This window comes from Rhinolophus hipposideros (assembly GCF_964194185.1).
Source record: "Rhinolophus hipposideros genome assembly, chromosome: 14".
NCBI classification, from domain to species: domain Eukaryota; kingdom Metazoa; phylum Chordata; class Mammalia; order Chiroptera; family Rhinolophidae; genus Rhinolophus; species Rhinolophus hipposideros.
Window position 1 is genome coordinate 61,278,986 of NC_138060.1, and position 27,951 is coordinate 61,306,936.

The window sequence follows — 27,951 nt, forward strand, 5'->3', positions numbered from 1 at the left end:
ATGAATTTTAATGTCTGGAATATCAAAGAGATGCTCAGTATTCCCTCAGGCTCTGGGTAAGTTTTGTGGTTACATACTCTGGTACTTTAAGATCTGTTACTTATATTCATTTCATAGAAAGACACTTTCCTTTCTATTGGTTTATAGTAATAGAGTTACCCCTTACAGCTTCTTCCTTTTTCTTCCCCCCACCTGTTGCACCCTCCCATACTTGTCTTTTTCCTTTTGCCTGTTTTCTGATTATAAAAGCAATGGCAATTCGGCTCATATATGTGTTAACTGAGCAATTACTCTGTGTCCAGCACTGGGCCCAGGGACTCTGAGGCCTGTGAGAGTTAGACATGGTCCAACATCCAGAAATTCTCACCTCAGTTGTAGTGATTGCTATTGAAATAGCAAGGAGAAAAATCAAAACAATGTTCAGATATGTGTTCAGTTGTGTAGTACAATTTGTAGTTACTGTGGTGTTAAGAGCCATTCCAGCTGTTGACAAGGCTCATTGAGATATTGCCTCCTGTACTACACCACGGAGGTACTTCCACTGGTGTCCACCAGCCGCAGTAGGCCTGTCACTGCTACCTTCGTGGGTGTGTCCCAGCAGTGTATAGATCGAAGGGATTTCTAATTGCTTTTGGTATGCTTTTATCATTGAATAGTTTATTTTCTTTCTAACACCTTCCTAAAGACAGTTGATTTAGCAAAAACTTAGAGCATTGTTCTTTTTATTTTTTGAAAAGAAAAGTGCTTACAGTTTATATAGAGTAGGGAAAATCTATCCTTGTTTAATCCAGATCATAGCTTTAAGATGTAAATCCTATTCGATTTCTTCAGGCTCACTGAGTTTTGTGTTTTTTCCCCCCAGCCCTCCTAATTAGTCTCTTTGACCTAAGAGGGGAGTCACAGAGAGCTGTGTAGCTATTTTGAGTAATGATTATGCAAACTAAATTGTATTATATATGTACAGCCTATTATTACCTTAGCTAATCTTAGAAAATGGTTCTACGAGTCAAAATCATTGCTCTTTCCTGTCTGAACTTTAGTGTTTTTTTTGTCTTGTATGTATTAATATATGATGGTTTCTTTAGCTTATCTAATTACTTGAAATTTAACATTTGGAAAAGGAATGATGTGTGTGTGTGTGTGTATGTGTGTGTGTTTTAATGAAAAGCATATTTTCTTGGGTTACCCAACAGTATTATGTAAAATAAATTGTTAAGGTGTCTTTCAAGTAAAAACTTGAAGGCTGTGTTTTTACTTCCTACTTATGTGCTGTCTCTGTAGTGGGTTTAGTACACAGTTCAAATGTGATTGTATGATTATTGATATTACTATCCCTTTCATATGTGAGGTTCAAAGACTGCCATAGATATCCATTAAAAGCAAATTGGAAAAGACGCTACAAGTGTGAAAGGGAACAATACCATGTTTCAAAAACAATTGTTAATGCATCCTCATGAGCACAGATCTGAATTGATCATTCTTCAGTCTGGATGAGGCCTTCATTAGTCTGCTTGGGCGGCCAAAACAAAGGACCATAAACTGGCTGGCTTAAACAACAGAAATTTATTTTCCAACAGTTCTGGAGGTTGGAAGTCCTAGAACCTTATGTCAGCATAATTAGTTTCTGGTGAGAGCTCCTTTCCCGGCCTGCAGACATCCACTTTCTCTCTGTGTCCTCATGTAGTAGTGAGGAAAAGAGAGAGGAAGAGCTCTCTGGTTTCTCTTAAGGACACTAATCCCATCATGAGGGCCCCACCCTCATAGTATGTATGATGTAGATTTAAAAGTTTATATAAATGACATGTGATAGTTCTCATTCAGCTTTCACCTTTTTTCTGCACTCTAAATTTTTGAGACTTATCCATGTGGTTATATGTAAATCTAGCTTATTGCTTCTGACTAGTGCATCAGTTACATGCATATATTGTATTTTATTTTTTATCTATTCTCTTAGAGATGAAAAGATTCAACTTTTTAAAAGATAATGTTCTCTTAATCCCTAAAGACTTTATGAACCTTGACCTCCAAAATGGTGTTGTAGCCCAGAGTGCTGCTATACAAAGAATAACAGTGTTATTGTTTGAATTTCCATCTGATTGTTCCCAGGTGTTGTAATCAAAATGTCTGGCATTCAAAATATTCTTGTGTTTCTTTATAGGTAGTAGTGGCAGTGTTCAGGTCAGGACAAGCCAGTACTCTGCCCAGAATATTCTGAAATGAATATTTGTAAATTATGGTTTCATTTGTTCAGGATGTTTTCCACTTGCCACACTTTTCTTGCTTACTTTCAGGCCCGCTAAGTCATCTACCTGGACCAATAATCAGACTGATTACTCCAGTCTCAGTGATTCCCAGTTCCTCTTTGGATCTCAGTTCTGTCCAGAAAATTCAGAGACCTTGTCAGCACCGTTGGACTTTGGTGCCCACTTGAGACAGCCCAAGCAGTCACAACAGAATTCTCTGGATGTGAGTCTGATTTCCAGAATTTCTCTGCACACATTTCACAGTCATTATGGAGATAAGCTATAAAGGAGACTTATTCTGTTGGATTCTATTTTAGAACTGTACATCTCTAAGGAATACTCTCTCAAATGGATTTATGCTTGATTGGTGACTCATTTGACTTGGTAGTCTGAAATGGAAAAAATATATTTACAGTTTCTTCTATTGCTAAAGCAATACAAAGAAGTGCCAGTACATTGACAACTTCTAGGGAGAGCCAAATATTGCATGACATTTTCTAAGATTAGTCATACTGTTATTTATAAAAATCTCATAAGAAAACATAATTTTGAAAAATAGGAATAAAGTAACATAAATTTTATTTTAGATGGACATTTTTTTCTAAGAAACTTCGGGTGTTTTGTAGATTTTAGTCTGCTGTGCTACATTATCTCCTTGAAGACGGAGAGGAGGATTCTGAGGCCCAAGTTAATGAATAAGGGTCAGAATGAGGAACTAAGTCTCCTGAGTCCTTGATTTTTTTGAGACTAGCCTGTCCTCTTTTGTGAGCCAGAAATATTTTTATATATTTATGTATTTATTTATTTTGGTCTAGAACCAGATTTGACTTCATATACAGACGCACTTGCACTAAAGAGAGACTTAATAAATAAAACTAGGTTAGTGTTTTCAGTTAGTAGGGCATGCTGTGAGGTAAGTATTTCAGTGCAAACATTGGTACCCAGTGATATGAAGGAGTAAAGGTACGCCCTGAATGTTTCAGAGCAAGTTTTGCTTCAGAATGCAGGAAATGGCTTACTATGGGCTGGCATGCCCACTGGGCCATCCATGTCATACCTATCAACAAGGCTAGTTCACCAGCAGCTGAGCAGCAGCAATCTGAGTTACACGTAGTAATATGAAAACTTGAGCACATCATCTCAGAGGGAGCATAAATAATTCTCTGTCGTAAACAAACTGATGGTTGCTGGAGAGGTGGGTGGGAGGTTAGGCAGAAAAAGGGAAGGAAATTAAGAAGTACAAACTTCCATTATAAAATAAGTCACAGGCGGGGACGGCCCGGTGGCTCAGGCTGTTAGAGCTCCATGCTCCTAACTCTGAAGGCTGCCGGTTCGATTCCCACATGGGCCAGCGGGCTCTCAACCACAAGGTTGCCAGTTTGACTCCATCCCAAGGGATGGTGGGCTGCGTCCCCTACAACTAGCAATGGCAACTGGACCTGGAGCTGAGCTGCACCCTCCACAACTAAGACTGAAAAGACAACAACTTGACTTGGAAAAAAGTCCTGGAAGTACACACTGTTCCCCAATAAAGTCCTGTTCCCCTTCCCCAATAAAATCTTTTAAAAAAAAAAAAAAATAAATAAAATAAAATAAAAATAAGTCACAGGGATGTAATGTACAGCATAGGAAATAGAGTCAATAATATAGTAATAACTATGCACGGTGACAGACAGTTATAGACTTATGGTGGTGATCACTTTGTACGGTATATAAACGTTGAATCACTGTGTTGTATACCTGAGATTAATATAATATTAATATAATATTGTGTCACCTATCATTAAAAAATTTTAAATAATAGTTGATAGAAGAAAAAATAATTCTCTGTTGTAGCCTTTAAATTTATGCAATGAATTTTAAGCCATTTTAGTTGACATTTTAAATATCTCTCGGCTGGTAAGACAGAACCTGTAATAATAAAGAGTTGCTTTATTTTAATATAGTTTTCTGGCATTTGTGAAATAAAAGGAAATACTACATGCTATGTTGTTATTTAGTATTATGGTTTGCACTTAGTGTGTCTGCATTGTATAGGAAATAGTAAATGCTATAAGTATTTTTATATGTGAAATGCTATAATGATTTTTTTTTAACTTTAACAGAGTGAACCTAGTATTTTCACAAAGTACCAGACAAAGCCCCAGCTGTTTGGAGGAGATACAAAAGGTGGAGGCTTATTTCCTCTTCCTTTGCCAGTTGGAAATTCAAAAGGCCTCTTGGAACAGTTTGAGGAGAAAAAGAAAAGGGCCAAAGATAAATGTGACAGGTATGTTGACCTTTCAAGTAGACAAAACAACTCCTCTTTTCTGAGGGAAACAGAAAATGGAATGTCTGTAGTGAAATAATTCAGTTTTAGCATGATAGCACTCCTGCCTTTATAACTCATCTAATAATTACTCTTTATTGACTTTCTTGTCAATGTGACTTTTGGCAGATTTCTGTATGGCTGTCACAGTTTTGGATTTCTCTAAGAAGTCCTTTAGCACCCTCTGAAAAGTGAGCTAAAGGACTTCTTAGAGAAATGAATATTCAAGTAATATGTTTATTCTGCCTAAAATTCTGCCCTTTAATTTGTTTTCTTTTTAGATCACAATTAGAAAATAAGATAACATTATTTTTGGGTCAAGAATATATCACATGAATTCTTAAGTCATAGTTCAGGCTGACTGTCTCACTTTGAAATGTTGCAATTTTTAGAATATACTCTAAATTTGATACATATTCTTATTTGTTAGTATATTTTTGAAAGCAAATATGTGAGATAAATTAGGGCTGCAATAATAATTTTTAAATAAGTTGAAGTCACTGAGGAAATTAACATGTTCATTTCTTGTAGTAAGTAATTATCAGGGCAACATCTTTAGATATCATAAAAATCATAACACCCAAGCAGAGATATGCCTTATTATTTCTGTGATGGTGAAGATACATTGCTTAGCGTCACCACTAGTACTTTCATGTTGAAAGAGCCAGAATTCCTTAAAGAATACCTAGATTAGGTATCCTTTCTACTATAACTATTGAGAAAAACAAAATGCTCTATTTGAAGTGTTTGATTCTGTTGATAAATAAACATTTCCCAGACACTGACGGACTTCCTTCCCCTAGGAATCCAGGCTCTAGCACTGGAGTGGTTTCTCATAGGCCCCTCAAGGCAATGGTAGGGTACTGCTGACAAAGGCTGCCCTCACTCTCATTCTGCTTCGGATAGATCAGCCTTCATTTTGTTGTTGTTGTTGTTGTTGTTGTTGTTGTTCTCTCAGATTATATTTTGTTTGACCAAGATTTCTGAACTAAAAAAATTTTTCTTGAAACATTAAGTCCCACTCGACCCTTCCTTCCTTCTTTTCCTTCCTTCCTTTCTCTCTATTTCATTTCCTTGGTTTTTTTGTAATAAAATGTGTTTCTGTTAACAATTATTTACAAGAGGGCAAAAAAATACATAGCTTTGACAAAAAAGAGGATACATTATCTCTCTTAACCAATCTGGGAAAGATAGAGAATGAAATGGAATCAGAATCTCTTTTCTGTGCTTCTCTCTCCATCTACACTTCATTCTCTCCGACTAGAGACCACTTCCTATTAACATAAAGGAAGAGACTCTCTTCCCTTAGCTCCAATTTGAAAAATCCTAGCGAAGGCATCTGATTGGTTTGCTTAGGTCATGTGGGTGAGTAGAGGGGTGTGACTGGAAGTCCTCACCAGAACCACTTTTTGGATGCAGAAAGAGGAAGTTCCCCTTAGAGGAGGATGCTGGGTACACTAAACAATGGATGGCCATTACCCAGATTATTGTTTTTTATCTGTAATATTTGAGAAAACAGACTAGTCTTATAACTAATAAATAAGCCAACGACCACAAATAAATTATATAAATAACCATGTTTTTTCAACAATTATTGATAACCATAGTGAAATTTGTTCATTTATCCACCCAGTAAACATTGTGTGCTAGGCCAAATACTACAAACTGGTAATCCCAAAGGGAAGAATTACGGTAAGTGTCTTTGAAGTTCTCAATAAAAAAGAAAGAAGTGTCAACATGTAACAACATGGATTAAGCTCAAAGACACTATGCTGAGTGAAAGAAATCAGTACAAAGGTTACATACTATATAATTCCATTTATTTGACATTCTGAGAAAGGCAAAATTAGAGGATAGGAAATAGATCGGTGATTACCAGGGGTTAGGGACTTCACCACAAAGGGACAGCATGAAGGACTTTTTTGGATGTTGTCCTATATCCTGAGCGTGGTGATAATAACATGAATCCTAAATTTGTGTTAAAACTCATAGAACTGTGTACACACACACACAAATTTTATATGTTAATTTAAAATTTTTTAAATGTCAAAGAATTAGTAAAAGATATGGGTGGCTCATTTTATTAGTTTGGATTATTTTCAATTGCATATAACATACAGAGGGTGCCAAAAAAATGTATACACATTTTAAGAAAGGAAAAAACTGTATTAATATATACCAATAACAAAAGATGAATACAAGTCACATTTGACTTCTGCAATTACAAGAGGTGCTCAAAGTGGTTACCATGAGCTTCTAGACACTTCTGATTAGGGCAAACTACTGCTTGAGCAATGTTAACCAATGTTAACATCTCTTAAAATGTGTATACATTTTTTTGGCACCCTCAGTATATAAACTCATAATAACAGAAGCTTTTAAAAGGATAGATGTTTATTTTTCTTTAATGCAAAAATCATCCTGAAGTGTGTGGTCCAGGGCTAGAATGGTGGCTCCATGGTCATTGAGGATCTGGCTCATTCCAGCACGCTGGTCTGCCATCCCTAAAGTGTGACCCCCCCCATCTTCTTAGTACTTTGTGGTTGCTGGGGTTCCAGCTATTACATCAGAGTTCCATACAGCTGATGGATGAAGGAGGGAAGAAAGGTATCTTCCCTTCCCTTTAGAACTCTTCTTGGAAGTTGCATGAAACACTTTTGCTTGTATCACACACTGGCTAAAATTTACACATGTGGCCACAACTAGTTGCAAGGGGCTCTGGGAATGTCATCTCTCTGGGTGACAGTGAAACCAGGGGTGGGGGGAATCAGGATTCTGATTTCCAAGGAAGAAAATGAGGCCACTATAAGTTTCTTCCACTGTCATACAGTTGCCAAGGGCTACCTACCATGGACAACTTTCAAACAAGTCTCAAAATTAGTCCAGTGCAGATTCCACTGCCCTCCACCCCTACCTAGAGTGCATTAGACCCACACTATAGCCAGTGTAGGTCTTGGACATTTTTACCTATCCCCTGGAATTCCATTTTCCTATTACTGTAGCAACAGCTACCAGAGAGAGCTCATAGACTTTTTTTCCTGCCCACCGGTCTAACAAGACGTGTGTGAGATGAGAGCCTAAGGCTCAGGAGAGGCTAAAGAAGCAAACACCTGGTACTCTCAGTCTCTAGAGGAGGAAAGAGGCTCTGCTTCCCCCCAAGCTCCCTAACTTGAGGAACCCATCAAACAGAAAAGAGGGTCAGATGAAGAATAGACAAAAATAGAGACTCTAGACATTTCACTCTAAGTACAAAGTTGTAAATTCTGTAGTAGAGGTTGGATCCAAATGCTTTGGGATCCCTGAGGACAGGCTCCCAGCCCTGAATGGGGGCGTCAGGAGAGATTCCATCCAAGGGAGCACATCTAAACATCAGTGGGAGTTTTGGGCAGAGATCTTGGGTCTGTCAGATTGTCAAGTCTGCCTATGAATCAACTTACTCTGTGAACCGTCATTAAACTGTTTTGTATAACTGCTCTGCTTTTCTGTATTTTTAAAAATAAAAATGTGGGGCTGGCCCAGTGGCTCAGGCAGTTAGAGCTCCATGCTCCTAACTCCGAAGGTTGTCAGTTCGACTCCCACATGGGCCAGTGGGCTCTCAACCACAAGGTTGCCAGTTCGATTCCTCGAGTCCATCAGGGGATGGTGGGCTCCGCCCCCTGCAACTAAGATTGAACACAGCACCTTGAGCTGAGCTGCCACTGAACTCCCCGATGGCTCAGTTGGTTGGAGCGCATCCTCTCAACCACAAGGTTGCCGGTTTGACTCCCGCAAGGGTTGGTGGGCTGTGCCCCCTGCAACTAGCAACTAGCAACGGCAACTGGACCTGGAGCTGAGCTGCGCCCTCCACAACTAAGACTGAAAGGACAACAACTTGACTTGGAAAAAAGTCCTGGAAGTACACACTGTTCCCCAATAAAGTTCTGTTCCCCTTCCCCAATAAAATCTTTAAAAAAATAAATAAAAATGTGATCATTTCCTAGGGACTATTTTGTAATCTGCTTTTTAAAATTAATAGCATTTAATGATTATATTTGTATTTCATCTACAAAATCATTTCTAATGGTTGCATTGTACTCTATCATATGGATCTTTCAGGGGGCTATGTTTTAAATATTTAATACAGCATGAGAGACGGCCAGGAATACATAATAGGAAAGGATAATCTGGAAAACTGGATCCATATGCAAAACAATGAAAAAGGACTCATATACCATACACAAAAATCAACTCAAAATGGATTAAACACTGAAACATAAGACTTGAAACCATAGAACTCCTACTAGAAAACATAGGGGAAATGCTTCTTGACAACGGCCTTGGCAATAATTTCTTGGAGATGATACCAAAAGCACAGGCAGCAAAAGCAAAAATAGACAAATGGGATTATATCAAACTAAAAAGTTTCTGCACAACAAAGGAAACAATAAAAAAAACCCAAAAAGGCAACCTATGGAACGGAAGAAAATATTTATAAACCATATATCTGATAAAAGGTTAATATCTAAAATATATAAGGAACTCCTACAACTCTATAGCAAAAAAGCCATATAGCCTGACTAAAAGATGGGACAAAGGAATGAAATAGGACATTTTTCCAAACAAGATTTTGGTGCCTAAGACAGGCCACTCCAAAATATCCCACAATGGCAAATTGATTACTTTGAACTAAAGTTACTTGACAAGCTGCCTGTGCAAGAAGGACACTTTGGCCTTCACTTGTCTCCTTGGAGGCAGAAAATAAATCTCTAATGATAAAAGGTATCCTCTCCATACCTGGAAGACACCCCTCATCTCTAGAGTTGAACAGCTCAGAGCCAGACACCCCGCGGTAAAATGGCAGCTTAGGTAAACATTATGCCTACTGCATTCCAGGACAACACCAAAATTACAAATAAATTATAGAATAATCAATCTCAAGAATCATCTGAAGATTAGCTGAACAGAACCCCTATAACTAAAGATATAAAGAAGAGGCCACATTGAAGAGGGGCAGAGACATGAAATGGGCCGATGCCAAATTCACAGATAGTGGTTGAACGCTGGGAGGGACATCTCAGTGGCAGAAGCCCCCCTGAAAAAGGAGGGGTCTCAGCCCCACACTGGGTCCTGTGCCGAGAAGAGGAATTCCCACGGCATTAGGCATTGAAAATCAGTGAGGGCTGTGTCTGTCCTTTCCAGTGGGACAGAGGGTATCTAGCAACCCATACACCCTCGTTTAGAGCTGGAGCACAGACTCGCTCACTTGTGGGCACTCACCTGGTCTCTGGTGGAGGAGCAGCAGCTCAGGAGACCCAGGACATGTGAGGAAGGACTGAGTTGTGTGGTTTCGGCATGGGAGCTGAAGGGATAGGAGCCATTGTTGTCCCTGTGTGGAGCGGGACACATGTATGGCCTACAGGAGGAGGCCATCTTTTCAGTGTTAAAAAAGGGCCATGTCTGGGACCGCATTGGTTTGATGGAATTTGCTCGTGTGCAACACTTTGGTGATGTCCTGGATCCCCTTACCCCCGCATAGCTGGTGCTACACTGTCCAGGAAACTCTTGACTGTTGGGCTGCTGGCCCCACTCCACAAGCTTCGGAACCCAGTCTGTAGGGATAAATGGGCTGCAGTAGCCCCAGAAACATTTGTTGGTGGGCAGTAACCCATGACCTGCACTGCAGAATCTCTTGGGCAGCTCTTGGGAACCTACTGGCCTGAGATGGGTGGTGGCTGGCCCTGGTGTTCTTGGGGCATTTTTGTGCGTGGTCATGGGCCCAGCACCAGTGCAGAAGCCAAGACTATTAACTTTGTAGAAACCACCCACCACATCCCTTAGCTCTCTGGAACCCCGCCCCACCCACCTAGAGTTGCATTGCCAGGGGCACTCTGGGCACCTGGACGGTGGGCCCTGCCCAATAAGCCATGGAAAAATATCTCAAATCAACAGTCTATCTTTACCCATAAGGGAACTGGAAAAAGAACAGCAAACAAAGCCCAAAGTGAGTACAAGGAAGGAAATAATAAAGATCAGAGTGGAAATAAATGAAACAGAGACTTAAAAAAACAGTACAAAAGATCAATGAAACCAAGAGCTGTTTTTGTTTTGTTTTGTTTTTGAAAGATAAACAAAATTGACAAACCTTTAACCTGACTCATCAAGAAAAAAAAGACAGAGGACCCAAATAAATAAAATCAGAAATGAAAGACAAGAAGTAACAACGGACACCACAGAAATGCAAAAAATTTAAAGAAAATAGTATGAGCGCGGCCGGCCCAGTGGCTCAGGCGGTTATTGCTCCATGCTCCTAACTCTGAAGGCTGCCGGTTCGATTCCCACATGGGCCAGTGGGCTCTCAACCACAAGGTTGCCAGTTCAACTCCTCGAGTCCTGCAAGGGATGGTGGGCTCCGCCCCCTGCAACTAAGATTGAACACAGCACTTTGAGTTGAGCTGCCTCTCAGATGGCTCAGTTGGTTGGAACACGGGCTCTCAACCACAGGGTTCCAGTTCGATTCCCACAAGGGATGGTGGGCTGTGCCCCCTGCAACTAGCAACGGCAACTGGACCTGGAGCTGAGCTGTGCTCTCCACAACTAAGACTGAAAGGACAACTTGAAGCTGAATGGCACCCTCCATAACTAAGATTGAAAGGACAACAACTTGACTTGGAAAAAAGAGTCTTGGAAGTACACACTGTTCCCCAATAAAGTCCTATTCCTTTCCCCAATAAAATCTTTAAAAAAAAATAGTATGAGCAACTATACGCCAATAATTGGACAATCTGAAAGAAATGGACACATTCCTAGAAGCACACAATCTTCCAAGGCTGAATCTAGAAGAGACGGAAAATCTGAACAGACCAATTACTACCAGTGAAATTGAATCAGTAATCAACCATCTCTCAACAAAGTTTTGGATTAGATGTTTTCACAGGTGAATTTTACCAAACATTCAAAAAAGAATTAACACCTGTTCTCAAACTATTCCAAAAAATCCAGGAGGAGGGAAGGCTCCTAAGCTCATTTTATGAGGCTGCCGTTAATTACCCTGATTCCAAAACCAGACAAAGACATTACAAAAAAACCCAAAAAACTAAATAGGCCGATAATCCCTAATGAACATAGATGCAAAAATCCTCAACAAAATATTAGCAAACCATATTCAGCAATACATTAAAAAGATCATACACTATAATCAAGTGGGATTCATTCTTAGTATGCATGGTTGGTTCAATATCTGCAAATCAATTAATGTGATACACCACAAAAACAAAATGAAAAATAAAAATTATATGGTCATATCAATAGATGCAGAAAAAGCATTTGACAAAATCCATCATCCATTTATGATAAAAACTTTCCAAAAGTGGGAATAAAGGGAACATATCTCAACATAATAAAGGCCATGTATGACAAACCCACAGCTAATATCAAACTTAATGGGGAAAAGCTAAAAGCATTCCCCTTAAGATCAGGAACAAGACGAGGATGCTCACTTTCACCACTTTTATTCAACACAGTACTAGAAGTTCTAGCCACAGCAGTTAGATAAAAAAAAATAAATAAATAAAAGGCATCCAAATGGAAAGGAAGAAGTAAAATTGTCATTATTTGCAGATGACATGATACTATATGTAGAGAACCCCAAAGATTCCACACACACACAAAAAACCTATTAGAACTGACAAATGAATTTAGTAAAGTAGCAGGGTACAAAACTAATATTCAAGAATTGGTTGACTTTTTATACACCAATAAACTATCAGAAAGAGAAATTAAGAAAACAACCCCATTTATAATTGCATCAAAATAATAAATAAATAAATAAATAAATAAATAAATAAATAAAATACTTAGGGATAAATTTAAGGAAGTAAAACACCTCTACTCAGAAAATTATAGGACATTGAAGAGAGAAATTAAAGAAGATACAAATAAATGGAAACATACTATGCTCATGAATAGGAAGAATTAATATAGTTAAAATGTACAGAGTACCCAAAGCAATAAAAAGATGCAATGCAATCCCTATAAAAATACCAATGGCATTTTTCACAGAACTATAACAAACAATCCTGAAATGTATGTAGAACCATAAAAGACCCCAAATATCCACGGTAATCCTGAGAAATAAGAACAAAGCAGGAGGTGTCATGCTATCTGATATCAAATTATACTACAAGGCTATAGTGATTGAAACAGCATGGTATTGGCATGAAAACAGACACATAGATCAATGGAACAAAACAGAGAGCATAAATAGAGAAATAAATCCATGTCTGTATGGTCATGTAATCTGTGACAAAGGAAGCAAGAATTTACAATGGGGTAAAGACAGTCTATTTAATAAACGGTGCTGGGAAAACTAGACAGATATATGCAAAAAAAAATGAAACTGGACAATTAATCTGGAGTTTGCAGACTGCTTGGAGGTCAAGGATCCAAGATGGTGGAGTAGACTGTTCCTGTGTCCTTCCGTGAACACATTAAAATTATAACTAAATTACAGGACAATCAACCTCTAGAACCATCTGAAGTCTAGCCAAACAGAAGTCCTAGAACTAAAAATATAAAGAAGAAGCCACATCGAGACTGGTGGGAGGGTTTGAGACGCAAAATGGGCCCCACACCTGCGTGTGGCAGATGAGAACCAGGAGACATAACTTGGCCATGGAAGTTCCCCCCAGAGGAGTGAGGAAACACAGCCTGGAGTACTGGCGCCAGGAAGAAGAGCCCCCACAACATCTGGCTGTGAAAAACAGTGGGGGTTCCGACCATCACGTGGGACGGAAGGCTGCAGGAAACCCAAACGTCTTCTTAAACAGCCTGCACACAGACTCACTCGCTAGTAGACACTCACCTTGGGCTCCAGTGGAGGGACGGTGACTCAGGAGGTATCAGAGGCATTCAGGGGGCAGACTGAGGTTTCAGGCTTCAGTGGAAAGGCTGGACAGTCGCCATTTCCCCCGTATGGGGTCCTTCTCCCAAGCAACCAGCAGACGGTCACCATCTTTCCTTTGTTGAGCCCTCCCCCTACGCTTACGGCCAAATCTGAATCTGATTGGTCTTTTGAGCTCTGCTGCTCCACCCTGCTGACTCTGCTGGGACCCTGCCCCACCCAACTCCCCCAATGCCGTAGGCACTTTGTCTGGAGTAGCCAGTCCCACCCGAATTGCATTCTTTCTTGGAAAATTTTCAGAGTCCTGGCCTCGGTGTGTTCTGAGACTTTTGTGAGTAGCTCTAGGCTCAGCACTGGCACTAAACCAGAGTCTACTCTTCCCATTTTAGTGACTCTCTGAGACCTTGCCTCATGCAACTCGTGTACCACAGGAGCTTTATCAGTGGCTGAACCTTAAGGGAGTCGTCAGGTGGCAGCAGGCCTCCAGGTGTCCTGGCTTTTTGCAGAGCTACCCAAAGCCCAGTACTGGTGGCAGCCATCCTTGGTTCACAGTGTGGCCTCTCCCACATGCCTTCAACTTTAGCACAGGTAGTGAACAACCACTGATCACTTTGTAGCTTCTATCAGGTAGTCCCCAGCCAGAGGGTAGTCACAGGCAGGGGTGACATGGGCCTGCACCGGAGCCCCTCCCAAGAGGCCCCAGAACCAGCATACTTGGAGGTTGGCTTCAGACCACAGCAGAGCACTGCCCAATTAGCCCCACAAGTGGCACACCCAAAGGATGGTCTCAACAGGCACCAGAGTCTGCTGGGGCGAATCCCAATCAGTGGGGTAAGCCCCCCCCACAGCCGGTAAGCTGTGGATGTGGCCAAACCCCATAGCCGGTCAGCCCAAAGGTCAGTCCCACCCACTGATGTGCCAATAGCAATCAGGGCTGAACTATAACAGGAGGCCACATACAACCCACACATGGGACACCCAGTACAGGTGACCGGGGCGACTGTGCTAGATAGGGCCCCACAGGGCACCTGCTACATAAGGTCACCCAGCCAAGACTAGGAAACACAGCAGATCTACCTAGTACATAGAAACAAACACAAACTTGGCACAAATATTCAATGTGATGAAAAGCAAGGACCTACAACCAAGATTACTGTACCCAGCAAAACTATTATTTAAAATCTAAAGACAGATAAAGAGCTTCCCAGACAAGAAAAAATTAAAGGAGTTCATCACCACCAAACCAGTATAACAAGGAATGTTACAGGGACTTATTTAAGATGGGGGGGGGGGACAAAATTGTAACTAATAAAATGGCAATAATTACATATCTGTCAATAATTACTTTCATTAAATGGATTAAATGCACCAATCAAAAGACATAGCAAGGCTGATGGATAAGAAAACAAAATCCTGGGGCCGGCCTGGTGGCTCAGGTGGTTAGAGAACTCCATGCTCCTAACTCCGAGGCCTGCCTGTTCGATTCCCACATGGGCCAGTGGGCTCCCAACCACAAGGTTGCCAGTTCAATTCCTCAATTCCCGCAAGGGATGGTGGGCAGCGCCCCCTGCAACTGAGATTGAACACGGCGCTGAGCTGAGCCTTGAGCTTAGCTGCAGCTGAGCTCCTGGACGGCTCAGTTGATTGGAGCGTGTCCTCTCAACCACAAGGTTGCCGGTTTCGTCTCCCGCAAGGGATGGTGGGCTGTGCCCCCTGCAGCTGATGACAGCAACTGGACCTGGAGCTGAGCTGCGCCCTCCACAACTAAGACTGAAAGGACAACAACTTGACTTGGGGAAAAAAGAAAGTCCTGGAAGTACACACTGTTCCCCAATAAAGTCCTGTTCCCCTTCCCCAATTAAAAAAAAAAGAAAAAAATTTTAAAAAAGAAAACAAAATCCTTACATAAGCTTCTTACAAGAGACACTTCAGCCTGTAAGACACAGACAGACAGAAAGTAAAGAGATGGAAAAAGTTATTTCATGAAAATAGAAATGAAAAAAAAATGTAAAGAAAGCTGAGGTAGCAATACTTATACCAGAAAAAATAGACTTTAAAACAAACACTATATAACAAGAGACAAAGAAGGACCCAGTAATCCCACCTTTGAGTATTTATCTGAAGAAACCCAAAACGCTACTTCAAGGGGACGTGTGCATCCATATGTTCATTGCAACATTATTTACATTGGCCAAGATGTGGAGGGAGCCTGGGTGTCTATCGATGGATGAATGGATAAAGAAAAGGTGGTACATATGTACAGTGGAATATTGCTCAGCCAGGGAAGGATGGGTTCTTGCCAACTGCAGCAGCATGGATGGAGCTGGAGGGTACCGTGCTGAGTGGAGTGTCAGACAAATGCAAAGTGATTACGCTTGTATATGGAATCTAACAAACAAAATAAACAGAACAGAAACAAGCTCATAGATACAGAAAACATTTTGATGGTTGGTAGATGGGAGGAGGGTTGGGGGGATGGGTGAAAAAAGGGGAAGGGATTAAGAAGTACAAATTTGTTATTACAAAGTAGTCATGGGGATGTGGGGTACAGCATTAGGAGTATAGTTAATAATATTGCAATAACTGTATGGTGTCAGATGTGTACGAGATTTATTGGGGTGATAAATGGGAGGGGGTTCGGGCCAGGTGAAAAAATTTAAGGGATTAAGAAGTATAAGTTGGTAGTTACAAAACAGTCAAGGGGATGTAAAGCAAACACAGGGAATATAATCAATAATATGCTAATAACTATGTATAGTGCCAGGTGGGGACTAGACTAGTCAGGGGGATCATTTCTTAATTTATACAAATGCCTAACCACTGTGCAATACTCCTGAAATCTAATATAAAATGATATTGAATGTCAACTATAATTAAATATATATATATAGTTATAGGATGTAAAATACAGCATAGAGAATATAGTCAGTGGTATTATAATACCATTCTGATTCCTGATCCTGTGTATGTCACTAGCTTTTTTCTTTCTGGAAGTTTTAGGATCTTCTTATTATCCATAAAGTTTTGAAATTTTACAGTAATGTGCTTTGATGTGGCATGTCATAATCGCTGGGCATTGAGTAGTTCCTTTTGACCTATAAACTTACGTCTTTTAGTTCTGGGAATTTTTATTATATCTTTGAAAATCTCCTCTCCATTTTCGTTCTCTGGATCTCCAATTATGGGTACATTGTGGATCTCCTGCATTGATCCTATAATTTTCTAAAACTATTTTCCATCTCTTTGTCTTTTGTTCTGTTTTCTATCATATTTCCTTAGCTATTTCTATCATATTTATATCTCTAGTTCTATTTCTATCTTATTTCTAACTATTCTACTTGTTTAATCAATGCTATTTTAAATTTCTAGGTACCCTTATTCTCTGTTTTTATAATTTAATGACACTCTGTTCTTAATATCCTTAATTCATTTTTTCATTTTTAATATTTTTATTGTTTTCAGCTAATGTCCCAATATCTTTCATTTCATATATATATACATACATATATATACATACATATATATATACATACAACCATATATATGTATATATATGTATATATGTGTGTATATATATGTATATATATATACATATATATACATATATATATATATATTAGATTTCCAAATGGTTCTATTAAATTCTCCTTTCAAAGTCGGTCAGTTGGAGCGTGCAAAAGACTTGGTATGAAGAATTGTTCTACTGGGGTTCAAAATTGATATTTGCTTTTGTATTATGTAGATTAAAGAGACAAAACCTGCAAAATTTTTAAATGACAATCCATGTCTGAATTTTTTCAAAAGTAGGATATTTATTTGAGGCATAATTATGATAGTTTCTTTTTCATTAGAAATTAATACTGTTCCCAGAATTGTCTCTCTACTACCTCTTTCTTACAGTCAAAGTAATAGTCATTAGACTAAGTTGTGTCAGGAGTTAGGAGTCACTGGGTAACAAGAATTTTTCCACTCCAGTATAATCTTACGGGACTGCAGTTGTATATGTAGTCCATCGTTGACTAAAATGTAGTGATGCAGCACGTGACTGCAAAAGTTAGTCTGTTCAGTAGATAACCACTGGAGTTGCTAAAATTTAATCTAATTTAAGATATATAGAGAGTGAATTTAAAAAAGAAAAAAGTGGTTTGCCTTGGAAATGGTCATGAAAAGTCTATGTTCTTCTTTTTGCAGCTGGGCACTAGGTTTCTCAGGGTTGGGCCTCCAGCTCAGGTCAAGCGCTATTTGATGCTACACGAGATGGAGGCCTGCCACTTCATGCAATCAGTTCTGTTGCATATTGTTTCAGTATTTCAAAAAGATTTATTTTCTTTTTTCTCTCCTACTCTAGCGAGGCTCTGTACAACTTCATTTCCCATATCAGAGAAAGCATTCACAGGGTAAGTATAGCTACATTTCAGAGTTAGAACACCTTACGTTTTACGTTTAATAATTATATTGTATTGATTTTAGTTCATATAGAGGAGCAATATTTTAACTACTGTTTTTATCATTAAATGACAATTCTCCAAGTTAGTAAAATAAGGCAACAGTCTGTGAATCCTTTCTTCATTTTGGGTTTCTTAGTTGCAGACATCTGTGGAAAAATCTGAGGAACATCTTAGTGCAAGAAGCCAATCTATTTTGGATTCTTTGGAGACTGTGGCCAAGACATGTGAGTGTGTCGTGTTTGTGGCTATCAGCAGAGGGCACTGGCGAGCAGTAAATGTGAACCTGTTGACCCTTGATTGGTGTCTGCCAGTGGTGAGGTTCCTACTGCATTTCAGATGGGAGGTTGGGTGCATAGATAGCCCTGAAGAAATGTGGGGCACACTCAGCTGGCTAGAGGGACCCAGCCCTGGGAGGGAACGCCCCTGTCCCTGGATGACTTGTGTGAAGCACTAATCCTTCAGCCAGTGATTCCACAGAAGCTCGGCCCCATTTCTCATCTCACTGCCTGACATGACACAGTGGCCTCCCTGAGTTCCAAACAGTTGCTGCCTGTGATGTCTATGAAGACATTGCTCCCTCCGGACTTAGAAAGAAAGAAACTGCTCCCTTAGGAGTTAAAATACTCCAGTCACCTACTGTTCTTCTGGCTGCCTTGGTTTCAATGAGAGTTTTTTATAGTGAATCACAGCATCTTTCTCAACTTCAATTATAGTTTGTGTCTTGTAAAGTCCCGGGCTCTGCCAATCAGTGCTTTGCATTTAGCTGAAACCATGGATGGTCCTGGCCTTTGGTAAACAGGAGAGAGCCATTACACAGCTTTCCTTAGGCAGACTCCTCTCTGAAACCAACAGCTTCTCAGCTAAACAGCAAGATGATGGCTACATCTGCACTTGTTTGCATTTGCCCGTGTGTTTATTTTTTATTTTAAATAAACTGAAGCCAACTTATTCAAATGCCATGGGATAGATTGCTCATGATTTACAAAAATTAATGACTCTGTGTGGCTTAGAAATCAATCCCCATATGTCTGCAAAGAAGCACTGTATTGTCTGCTGGCTTCCAACATGGGTATCCCACACACAGGGCAACTGTGCCTCTGTTTGGAAACCGGTTCTGTAAGCCTAGAACTGTTACCCTCCAAAGAAGTAGCGAGACAAAGAGCAGAAGCAAATCAGGGATGCTTCCTTTGTGTACCATATAATTATTAAGAAGAATGCGGTCCATCTGTAGGAACCATGTTGGAATGCAAATACTTATTCATTGTGAAGTGAAAACAGCTCATGTGCACATAGTTTTTGCTCCAGGACATATCTCGTAGGGGAGTGTGACCAGTTAGTGAAAATTGGGAAGGGTAACCCCCCCTCCCACCCAAAAAAGGGGGGCTAAGGCATCTTTTATACATGGTGGCTCCCAGACCTTTGCTCCGCTCTCAGCACAGCAGGGAGAAGAGAACAAAACTACAGAGTAAAAGGAAAATCACTGGCCAGCAATGGAAAAGCATCAGAATCTGATCTCATCTCAATGGAGCCTTTGTCAGGTCACTAAAATAGAAACAAATTTTTAAAAATCATCTTCACAAGAAGACAGATATTGTCCAGAATATGGAAATAGATTTTAAATGGCATTTTTACAAAAAAGCTAAAAATATCTGAGGTTTATAGCCGAAGCAGAAATGAAATGAGTCCCCTTCTGGAGAACACACACACGCACCACACAATCTATACTCTGTCCATGGATATGCCTCTGTATTAATGCAAAATTCCAGGACTGCTCATGTTAAACCCGGGAAGTGGAACCAAGGTCTGCATGGGAGTTGGTCATTTTTCATTGTCTGCCTGTTTATACTGTTATGGTTTTGAGTTATTTTCAGAAGTAAACTTTTTAAAAGAAAGAAAAGACAGACTTTGAAAGTAATGAGCTTCATATAAACATTCCTATAAAGAAGCCCCCAGTCATGTTTCCCAGGGGACAAGGAAAGACAATGTGGGACAGGCTAAGTCTAGAATTGAACACTTTGCTTGTTTTCCTCATGCTCTGCGTTTGTGGTTGATGATGTTCACTGTTGCTAAGAAGCATCGCTATTTAGGAACTCATCTAGGGTAGGATAATGACATTTGCTTTCTACTACAAATATCTACATGGATGTCTGGAAAAATATTTGACTAATTGAGTTTAGGAACAGGAATCCAGTATTTGAAACATTAGTAAATAGCCTTTTTCTAACCGGTTGGCCCATGAAATTTAACTTGTATTGGGCAATAAGAGAAAATTTGCTTTCTAAAAACTTCTTACTGTGTTTTTATTGTGGTGAAATACATGGGATATAAAACTTACCATTTCTCACTGTTTTTCTGCAAGACCACACTGGCTTGTCTCTGCCTCGTCCTAACAGGATCTTTGGCACCGGCTGTCTCCTCCACCTGAATAACATTCTCCTCGTGTTTGCAGGGCCAGCCCTGGTTAGCCTTCTGGTTTCACCTAAATGTCTCCTTCTCTGATGACCTTATCTAAAGTAGGTGCCCCCACTCTCTTACTTTTATTATCATTCCTATCATAGCATTTATTACAATTTTCATTCATTTATGTGCATGTGTGTTTACTTGTCTATTGTTATTTTTTCCTTTTTCCTCTTCAAGACTTGCAAAATTCACGTAAGTAGACAGTTGCATTCAAAATTGTTTCTATGCTCCTAGCATCGTGTTTAATAATAAACTTTCAGATAAAATTGTTAAATCTCCAGTTAACGTTCAAACACCTCAGGGATTCTTTCTGTTTCACTTGCTCATTAGGAGTCATCCTTCCTGGAGCTTAGTCTTGTAGCTCCAGGCTGAGCTCATCATTCTTTATTAGGGTCTAGTTTTAGGACTTCTCTTCCTCGTCATTCTGAGGCTCTTTTTTTCATCCCCAGTCTTGGATCCCTTTGTTTCCTGGACCTAGTTTTGCACATACGTTTTTGGTGGTACACATACTCCAGTAACTTTTTTTTTCACTATGAAAATGCTTCAATGGTATTGTCTGTATAGCATATGATGTCAATCCAGTAACTTTTAGAGAAAGGATATATGGGAGGTAACTTCTGTGATACATGGCCTGTTTGAAAATGTCTTCTATCTCCACACGGGTCTAGAATCCTAGGTGGGAAATACTTTGCCCTCAGAATGTCTAAGGCATGGCTCCACTGTCTTCTAGTTCCAGTTTGACTGTTGAGAGGTTTGATGCCATTCTGCTTCTTGATTCTTTATGTTATCAGTTCTTCCCCCACAACCCTTTATGGACATTTTTTTGAATTTCATCTTGCTATTGTGAGAATCAACCAAAGAAGTGCCACAAACCACATGATAATTTAGTAAAGTAGCAGAACTCAATAAAATATATAATGGGAAAAAATGCTATTTATATAATTCAACACAAAAGATAAACTATCCAGGAATAAACTTAATAAGGACACACAACTCACCCTTTTATATATATATATATATATATATATATATATATATATATATATATATATATATATATATGTAATCTTGCTTAGAAAGGCCTTCCCCATTATAAGGTTACCATTTCCTCCCATGTTTCTTATATTTTTATGGTTTATTTGATTATACTAAAATTGTTAATCTATGTAGAATTTATGTTACTATCAGAAATCTGAAATGTAAGCCTCCTTTTAGGAAGGAGATTATGTTTTACTTTAAAGAGAAACTCTGAAGTAAATTACTTGAACTTAAAAGAACCTTTATGAAATTGCTGCCCTTGGCTGATAAGAGAAGACAAAAGAGATAAAATAGAAGACAGGGAAGTAACCAAAGCACCGATCAGATTGAGGCAAGTTTTCAAGTAAGACTGACTGGAGTCTGTTTTCCTGTCTTTTGAGCACTAGAGATTACTCTGTTTTTCCTTCCATTTACTGTGAAGAGTTAAGTACTCTTGCCACCAGATTGTCTTGACCCATCTGAAATGAAAAAAAAATGTCAAGAACCTTAAAACATGTTTTAGATAGTGACAAGAAGATGAAAGAATATCTGGTGTAAACTGTACTTGTTATGCATTTGAGATGTACGTGAACTTGCAATAGTTTCCCTGTGCTCCCTCCTACAGCTCAGGCTTCATTCTCCAAAGCAGAAAAGGCCAGGAAAAGGGTTTTGAAATGGCCATTACAATTCTTTGTCCTCTTCTGCAGGTATTTGCAATGAGCCTGAGTAAGAAGTAAAAGAACTTCTGATGGTTTCTAAACTAAAGCATATAGTGAAGCTTTGATATTTTTAACAGGATTGTAGTAGAGATTCAGGCTCTCTTGTAAATCACTACCCAGTTTGTCCCAATGACATGATTGAAAAATCCATCTTTTCCCCACTGATTTCAAATTCCTGTTTTTGTTTGGGTCATTTCTGATCTCTCTTCTGGTCTTGTACCCAGTCTTTCCCCATCCAGTTTATTATCCCTATTGCAGAAAGAGTGCTCTTTTTAGAGAGAAAATGTAATCGTGTCAACCTCAGTCAATTGTGTCAGTGAATGAAATCTTAGAATCACGGCCACAAACCTTGTCATGGCCCACAGACTCCTCTGTCTGGCTGTGTCCTCCCTCCCCTCATCATACTTCAGCCATGCTGATCTCATGGTTCCTCTTTGGAGACAATGCTCTTTATTCTGCAGGCAATATTCTTTCCCCCTGGTTAATGAAGTTTCAGCTAAATATCACTTCTGTCCGGAAGTCATAACTCACCTCTGAGGTTAGGGCTGATCTGCCTGATACATGGTCTCAACCTCGGTATGCTTTTACTTTGGAGCATCTATAAATTACATGTATACATAGTTCTTTGTATAATTACTCATTAACTACCCACTTTCCCTATTAAGTTGTAATTTCAAGAGGGTTTTATCTGTCTCGATCACTGTTAAATCCAGAGCACCTGGCCCAGCGCCTCATATAATAGATGCCCGTTAAGTGTTTGTTGAATGAAGATAAGAACATCTTCACATGACCTGTAGTTTAGCAAGAGGATGGCAATAATTAATTGCAAAATATGTGTTATTAAATAAATGTGTGTATGGGTGTATGGGGGTGTCAAATCTCCCTGTGAGAAAGAGGGGAACCAATCAGTCCTGAGTGGCGAGCACCCAGCTCTCCAAGCCCATTAGAGCCCACGTGTAAATGCGGGATAAACAAGTGGATGGTGAGAAGTGTTGGCAGAACGCACGCACTGCCACTGCAGAGAGCAGCACCCAGAAAACGGTGCTTTCCAAGGAGGTGACTGCCGAGCGCAGAAGGAAGAACAGCAGTTGGAAGGAAGAAGAGTTGGACTGAGGTGGTGGTTGAAGGGATGGGTAAGTGACAGCAATAGAAGCGGAAGTCCTCCAGGCTGAGGGAAGCGCATGCTCGAGGCTAATGGCGACAGAGAGATTGCTTAGGAACGCCGCTCAGATTCGCAGCGGCGGGTCATGGGAAGGGGAAGTGAGCCGATTTTAAAGGTTTGGACTTCATCCCATGGCCAGTAAGGTGCATGATCACATCTACATTCTAGGAAGGTAACTCTGATGACAGGACCAAGAAGGCAGGCCAAGGAGGAGTTTGGTGCTGTCATTTGGGGAGCAGGTTTCAGGGTCCCCAGCAGGCGCTCAGGTTGAGTGTGCAGGGCCAGGACGTTCTCAGGGAGGGGAAACCATCCTGCCCCGGCTTCTCCTCACCGAGGCTGGTCTGGGCGGAGAGCATCTGAGAGCCTGTGTTCAGGCTCACGTGGCCCAGACCAGCTTCGCTTCTCCCTCTCCACCAGTGGGGCCTGGGCAGGGTGGGGCCTACCAGAGTCTGCATGAGGTCACTTGTCATTGTTCCGTATTTAGTGCAAGAAGCTGCGCAGGCCCAGAGTGATCGGGCGTTGGAAACGAGGCAGGACAAAGGCAACATGGAACAGGCCATCCTTGAAATGCAGAAGAGATCTGAAGCCGTAAGTATACACCCCGACCCTCTCCTCAAGCGCATTTTTGGCTTTGTCACTAAGACCCAGACAGACACCTTTAATGTTGCAATTTTTCAGCAAAGGACAGAGGCCAACACAAGCTCCTTGGTAACAGGCCAGGGGAGAGTCCAGCTTGCTGCCACACGGCTCGCCAGCTCAGTGTGGCCCTGCTGCCCCTGTAATGCCCAGCAAGGGACAAGCTTGGCTTCTGCTGGCACTTCCTTTGGTCTAATCGCACATTTCACTGGGCGTCTGAGCTGCACTGTCCGTAACTATCTTCTTTCTCACTGCCTTTCCCTAGAGACAAGCAGAGTTTATAGAAATGAAGTCCAGCCTGAGGCACCTTGAAGATTTAGTGACCCAGCAGAGTAAGGACATCCAGCAGCTGTGTGAGCAGCTGGGCCAGCTGACTGCGCCCAGTGTCCTAGCAGAGCTGAAGAGACTGACGTCGTCGGGGCCTCGGGTGCCCGGGCACAAGAAAGACAGCACCTCCCAGACCTCACCGCCTCTGGCCCAAAGCCCGCATTTCAGCAGGCAGGACAAACTCACCGCTGAGGAAGCAGTCATGGGGCAGGCCCAGGCCCTCCCTGCTGCAAGGAAGGTTAGGATGGGCTCCCTGCGGCCTGAGGACGTGGGTGTCTGGGGTGAAGGAGCCAAGAGTGCTGCTCTCCAAACAGAGGCTGCGCTGCCGGCAGCTGGAGGGAGCAAAAGAAACAGGCGCATCAGGGACAAGGCCGTGCAGACCCACTGCAAGAAGCGGGTTGTTACTGAGACAGGCCCTGAGAGCCACAGTGCCGGCATCGAGGCTGCCCAAGGAGCCCCACAGCTTCTATCCCTGGACTTAAACAACTTTGCGACCAGCAGTAGGAACACCCGCCAAAAATGTCGAGCCACCCCCTCTGAACAAAGTGTAGTGACTGAACAGAAAGGCACAGCTATCAAAAGGGGGGGGACAGGCAAACAGCAGAGGCCCAGGAAAGCCCACAGAAGCAGGCCCTTCGCCCGGAAGCAAAAGCAAAACTCAAGCAAAACTCATGCTTTCAATTTTAAATGTCCTCCACCTCCAGTTTCGGGCTCCCAAAGCTCCTCCCTGGAGCAGCAGGAACCCCTTGTTCAGCCCCTGCATCGGTGCTGCCCCAGGAGCCCCCCAGAGCCAGCCTGCCCCGTTCTGGGAGGGACAGTCACACCCAGACAGAGGGCAAACGCAGCACAAGGGGACCTCCTGCTGCCCAGACAGTACTCTTCTCAAGACAACAGCTCCCACGGAGACCAGCAGATGAGCTGGTTCAGCGACCTCAACCTTGAAAATTTCGAGTCCCCTCTGTGCATGAAGCCAGAGAAGAACCTGCTCTATGACCTAGGCTTCGATAGCAGCGACGATGGCTTCTGACCAGCCACAGTGACCTCAGCTGATGGTTTATTGGTCTCCGCTGAAAAGACACGTGACAGAACACTTGGACTGCTAACAGCAGAAAGCCCCCAAGCCTGCTTGGGACCCTGAGGGGGGTGCAGGTCTGGCATCCTGTATACCAGGTGCTGCCCGTGACAGGGCATAAGGGACGAGTGTATCCTTATTTATTGGAATGAAGATGGTGGTGATGAGAGCTGGGCAGCAGCCTGGCATGGGGCATCAGGAAGAGGGGCTGAGTTGGTGAAAGGAAGGCTGGTCCCCATAGGGAGTACTGAGTGGTAGAAGGCTCTCTCAGAACTGTTGTTGTGGGAGCAGTACATCTTTGGTCGTCACAGTATTCCCTACACGTGACAAATACCTTTCCAGGCCTCAGGATTTTTTTTCTCATTATTTTTATCCCGTTTTGCTGCCAGGGCATTTGCATTTTTCAATGGACGTGTTACAGGACATGTTAAGTTAGTCTTCTGTGAACAGAGAAATAGAGACTGTTAAAGCTACAGTGACAAAGAGGTGACAGCACCAAACAGATGCCCAGAGCACGGCTTTCACAAGCCACACAATTCCTTTGCCCCGCGGCCTGTTTTTCAACCACTTTTAAAGTGAATGGAGCAGCTGTGGGTCCTGTATTATTTCTGGAGATGAGTGGGCCTATGAGACTTTGGTTTTCCATTTATATCTTGCTGTTTTAGAATATTTGCAATACATATGTATTTCTTTTGCAATTAAAAAATAAATTAAAAAAGATAAAACTTTGAAAGCATAGTTTTTTCCCTTTATTAAGTTTATTGAACTGATCTGCCAGCAGTTTACTTAAGACAATCAAATAGGTAAGATGTAAACCATGTTTTTATTCCGTAGGCTTCTCACAAGATGATTTTGAATATATGACACCTGACTGGTTTTCCTTTATTGTATGAAAGTAAAAATCTTCATGGGATGCACGGCTTCCAGAATTGGCCCATTTTCAAGTCCATACAGTAAATGACATCGGGACCTCTGTGTGAACCATTATAAAATGCAATGGTTCTTGGTTTCTTATTTTTATATTTTTTCTTTTCAGGGGTGTGTATCCCACAGAAGCCCCAGAGTTTAGTTTGCCTGCTTCACGTTTGGCAGGGGTCCCAGGCACCAGCTGGGAGCCGCAGGCGATGGCAGCAGCCCTGTCGGAGGGTCCGCCTCACCGCGCTCCGCCAGCCTCCACTGCCTGCCCTGCTGGCTTGGGCTGGAAGGGCTCAGGCACGCCAGGGATTCCTTCCAGGCCTTCCCAAACTTCCCAAACTGAGCGGTTAGCATGAGGCTTACAGACCAGAGGGCCTGTATCTGGAAATCTTTTATTACTCTAAGTTGAAAAGTTTAATCAGTTTAATTCAAAGTTGAGACCTGTTGAAAGAACTCCATAGTATTTATGACCATGGCCTTTGCATTGAAAGTCTGTGCAACTGTAATGCCAAAGCAGGACCCTCTGTTCTCTGATTCTGCTGTGGGTTATGAACTCTTGTCTTTCTTCAGAAGTATTTTATTTTATGTCATGAAGTCAAAGGTCAGTGACTCAATGTTCCATGAGCTGCGTGTTTTTGTAGCCTGAGCAGTAAATTTATCTCCTTACAAGGCTGGTTTAATTAAAACTACACTGCCTGTTTCTGGCAATTGTCAGAAAAGGATACTATGCTTCTTATTTTATTCCTAAGGCTTTCCTTTTTTTTAAATATTTTATTGGGGAAGGGGAACAGGACTTTATTGGGGAACAACATGCACTTCCAGGCCTTTTTTCCAAGTCAAGTTGTTGTCCTTTCAGTCTTAGTTGTGGAGGGCGCAGCTCAGCTTCAGGTCCAGTTGCCGTTTTCTAGTTGCCATTTTCTAGTTGCAGGGGGCACAGCCCACCATCCCTTGTGGGAGTCGAACCTGCCAGCTCAGCTCAAGGTGCCGTGTTCAATCTTAGTTGCAGGGGGCACAGCCCACCATCCCTTGCGGGAGTCGAGGAACTGAACTGGCAACCTTGTGGTTGAGAGCCCACTGGCCCATGTGGGAATCGAACCGGCAGCCTTCGGAGTTAGGAGCACGGAGCTCTAACTGCTTGAGCCACCGGGCTGGCCCCAGGATTATTATTATTTTTTTAACTCCCATGTTCCCGCCAGATTTGGTGAGTGTGACACAACCCAGGCACGTCCGTGGGACACGTAGATGTGGCTACACAGGAGCCGATGTGGTGGGAGGTCCATGGGCCTCGGGCCCAGAGAGCCACTGAGGGGCTCCTCCCTCTGATACAACTGCAGACAGTCTGAGGATGGAAATGAAGCCAGGGCAGCACCTCACTGTCTTAACATTCAAGTGTCAATTTAAATGTCACCCACAGAGAGCTTTTCCTGACCTCTTCCCTTCTGAAGCTCCCCGTACGCAGGGACTATTCCCTTGCTCCACTTTTATTTCATACAGGTCCATCCAAAAGGATGTATTAATGTGTATACCAGTGTTTTACCGTCTTGCCCAGTGACATATAAACCGGAAGAGCAGCGTCTGCCTCCTCTCCGTGTCCACTAAGCGTCCAGGACAGTGTCTGACACGCGTACACACTTGATAAACACATCCTGTGGGAAGAGATTGCAGGCTCATCACTCACACAGCAACCCGCAGTCCTGTCCTGAAAGGCAGACTCTCAGCCTCCCCTTGCAACTTGACTGTTTTGGGTTTTGTCTCAGAAGTTCCAA

The 27,951-nt window shown here is 41.6% G+C and overlaps 1 protein-coding gene across 1 annotated transcript; it reads left to right on the forward strand.

Annotated features, from left to right (window-relative positions):
* IHO1 (interactor of HORMAD1 1) lies at positions 1-27,831 on the forward strand (the record flags this gene model as incomplete). Its single annotated transcript, XM_081071727.1, has 7 exons — positions 1-56; positions 2,292-2,466; positions 4,349-4,512; positions 17,778-17,826; positions 18,014-18,101; positions 23,720-23,823; positions 24,137-27,831. 7 exons carry the CDS (start codon positions 1-3, stop codon positions 25,223-25,225), a joined length of 1,725 nt encoding a protein of 574 aa, XP_080927853.1. The 3' UTR covers positions 25,226-27,831.
* Positions 27,832-27,951: the final 120 nt, after the last annotated feature.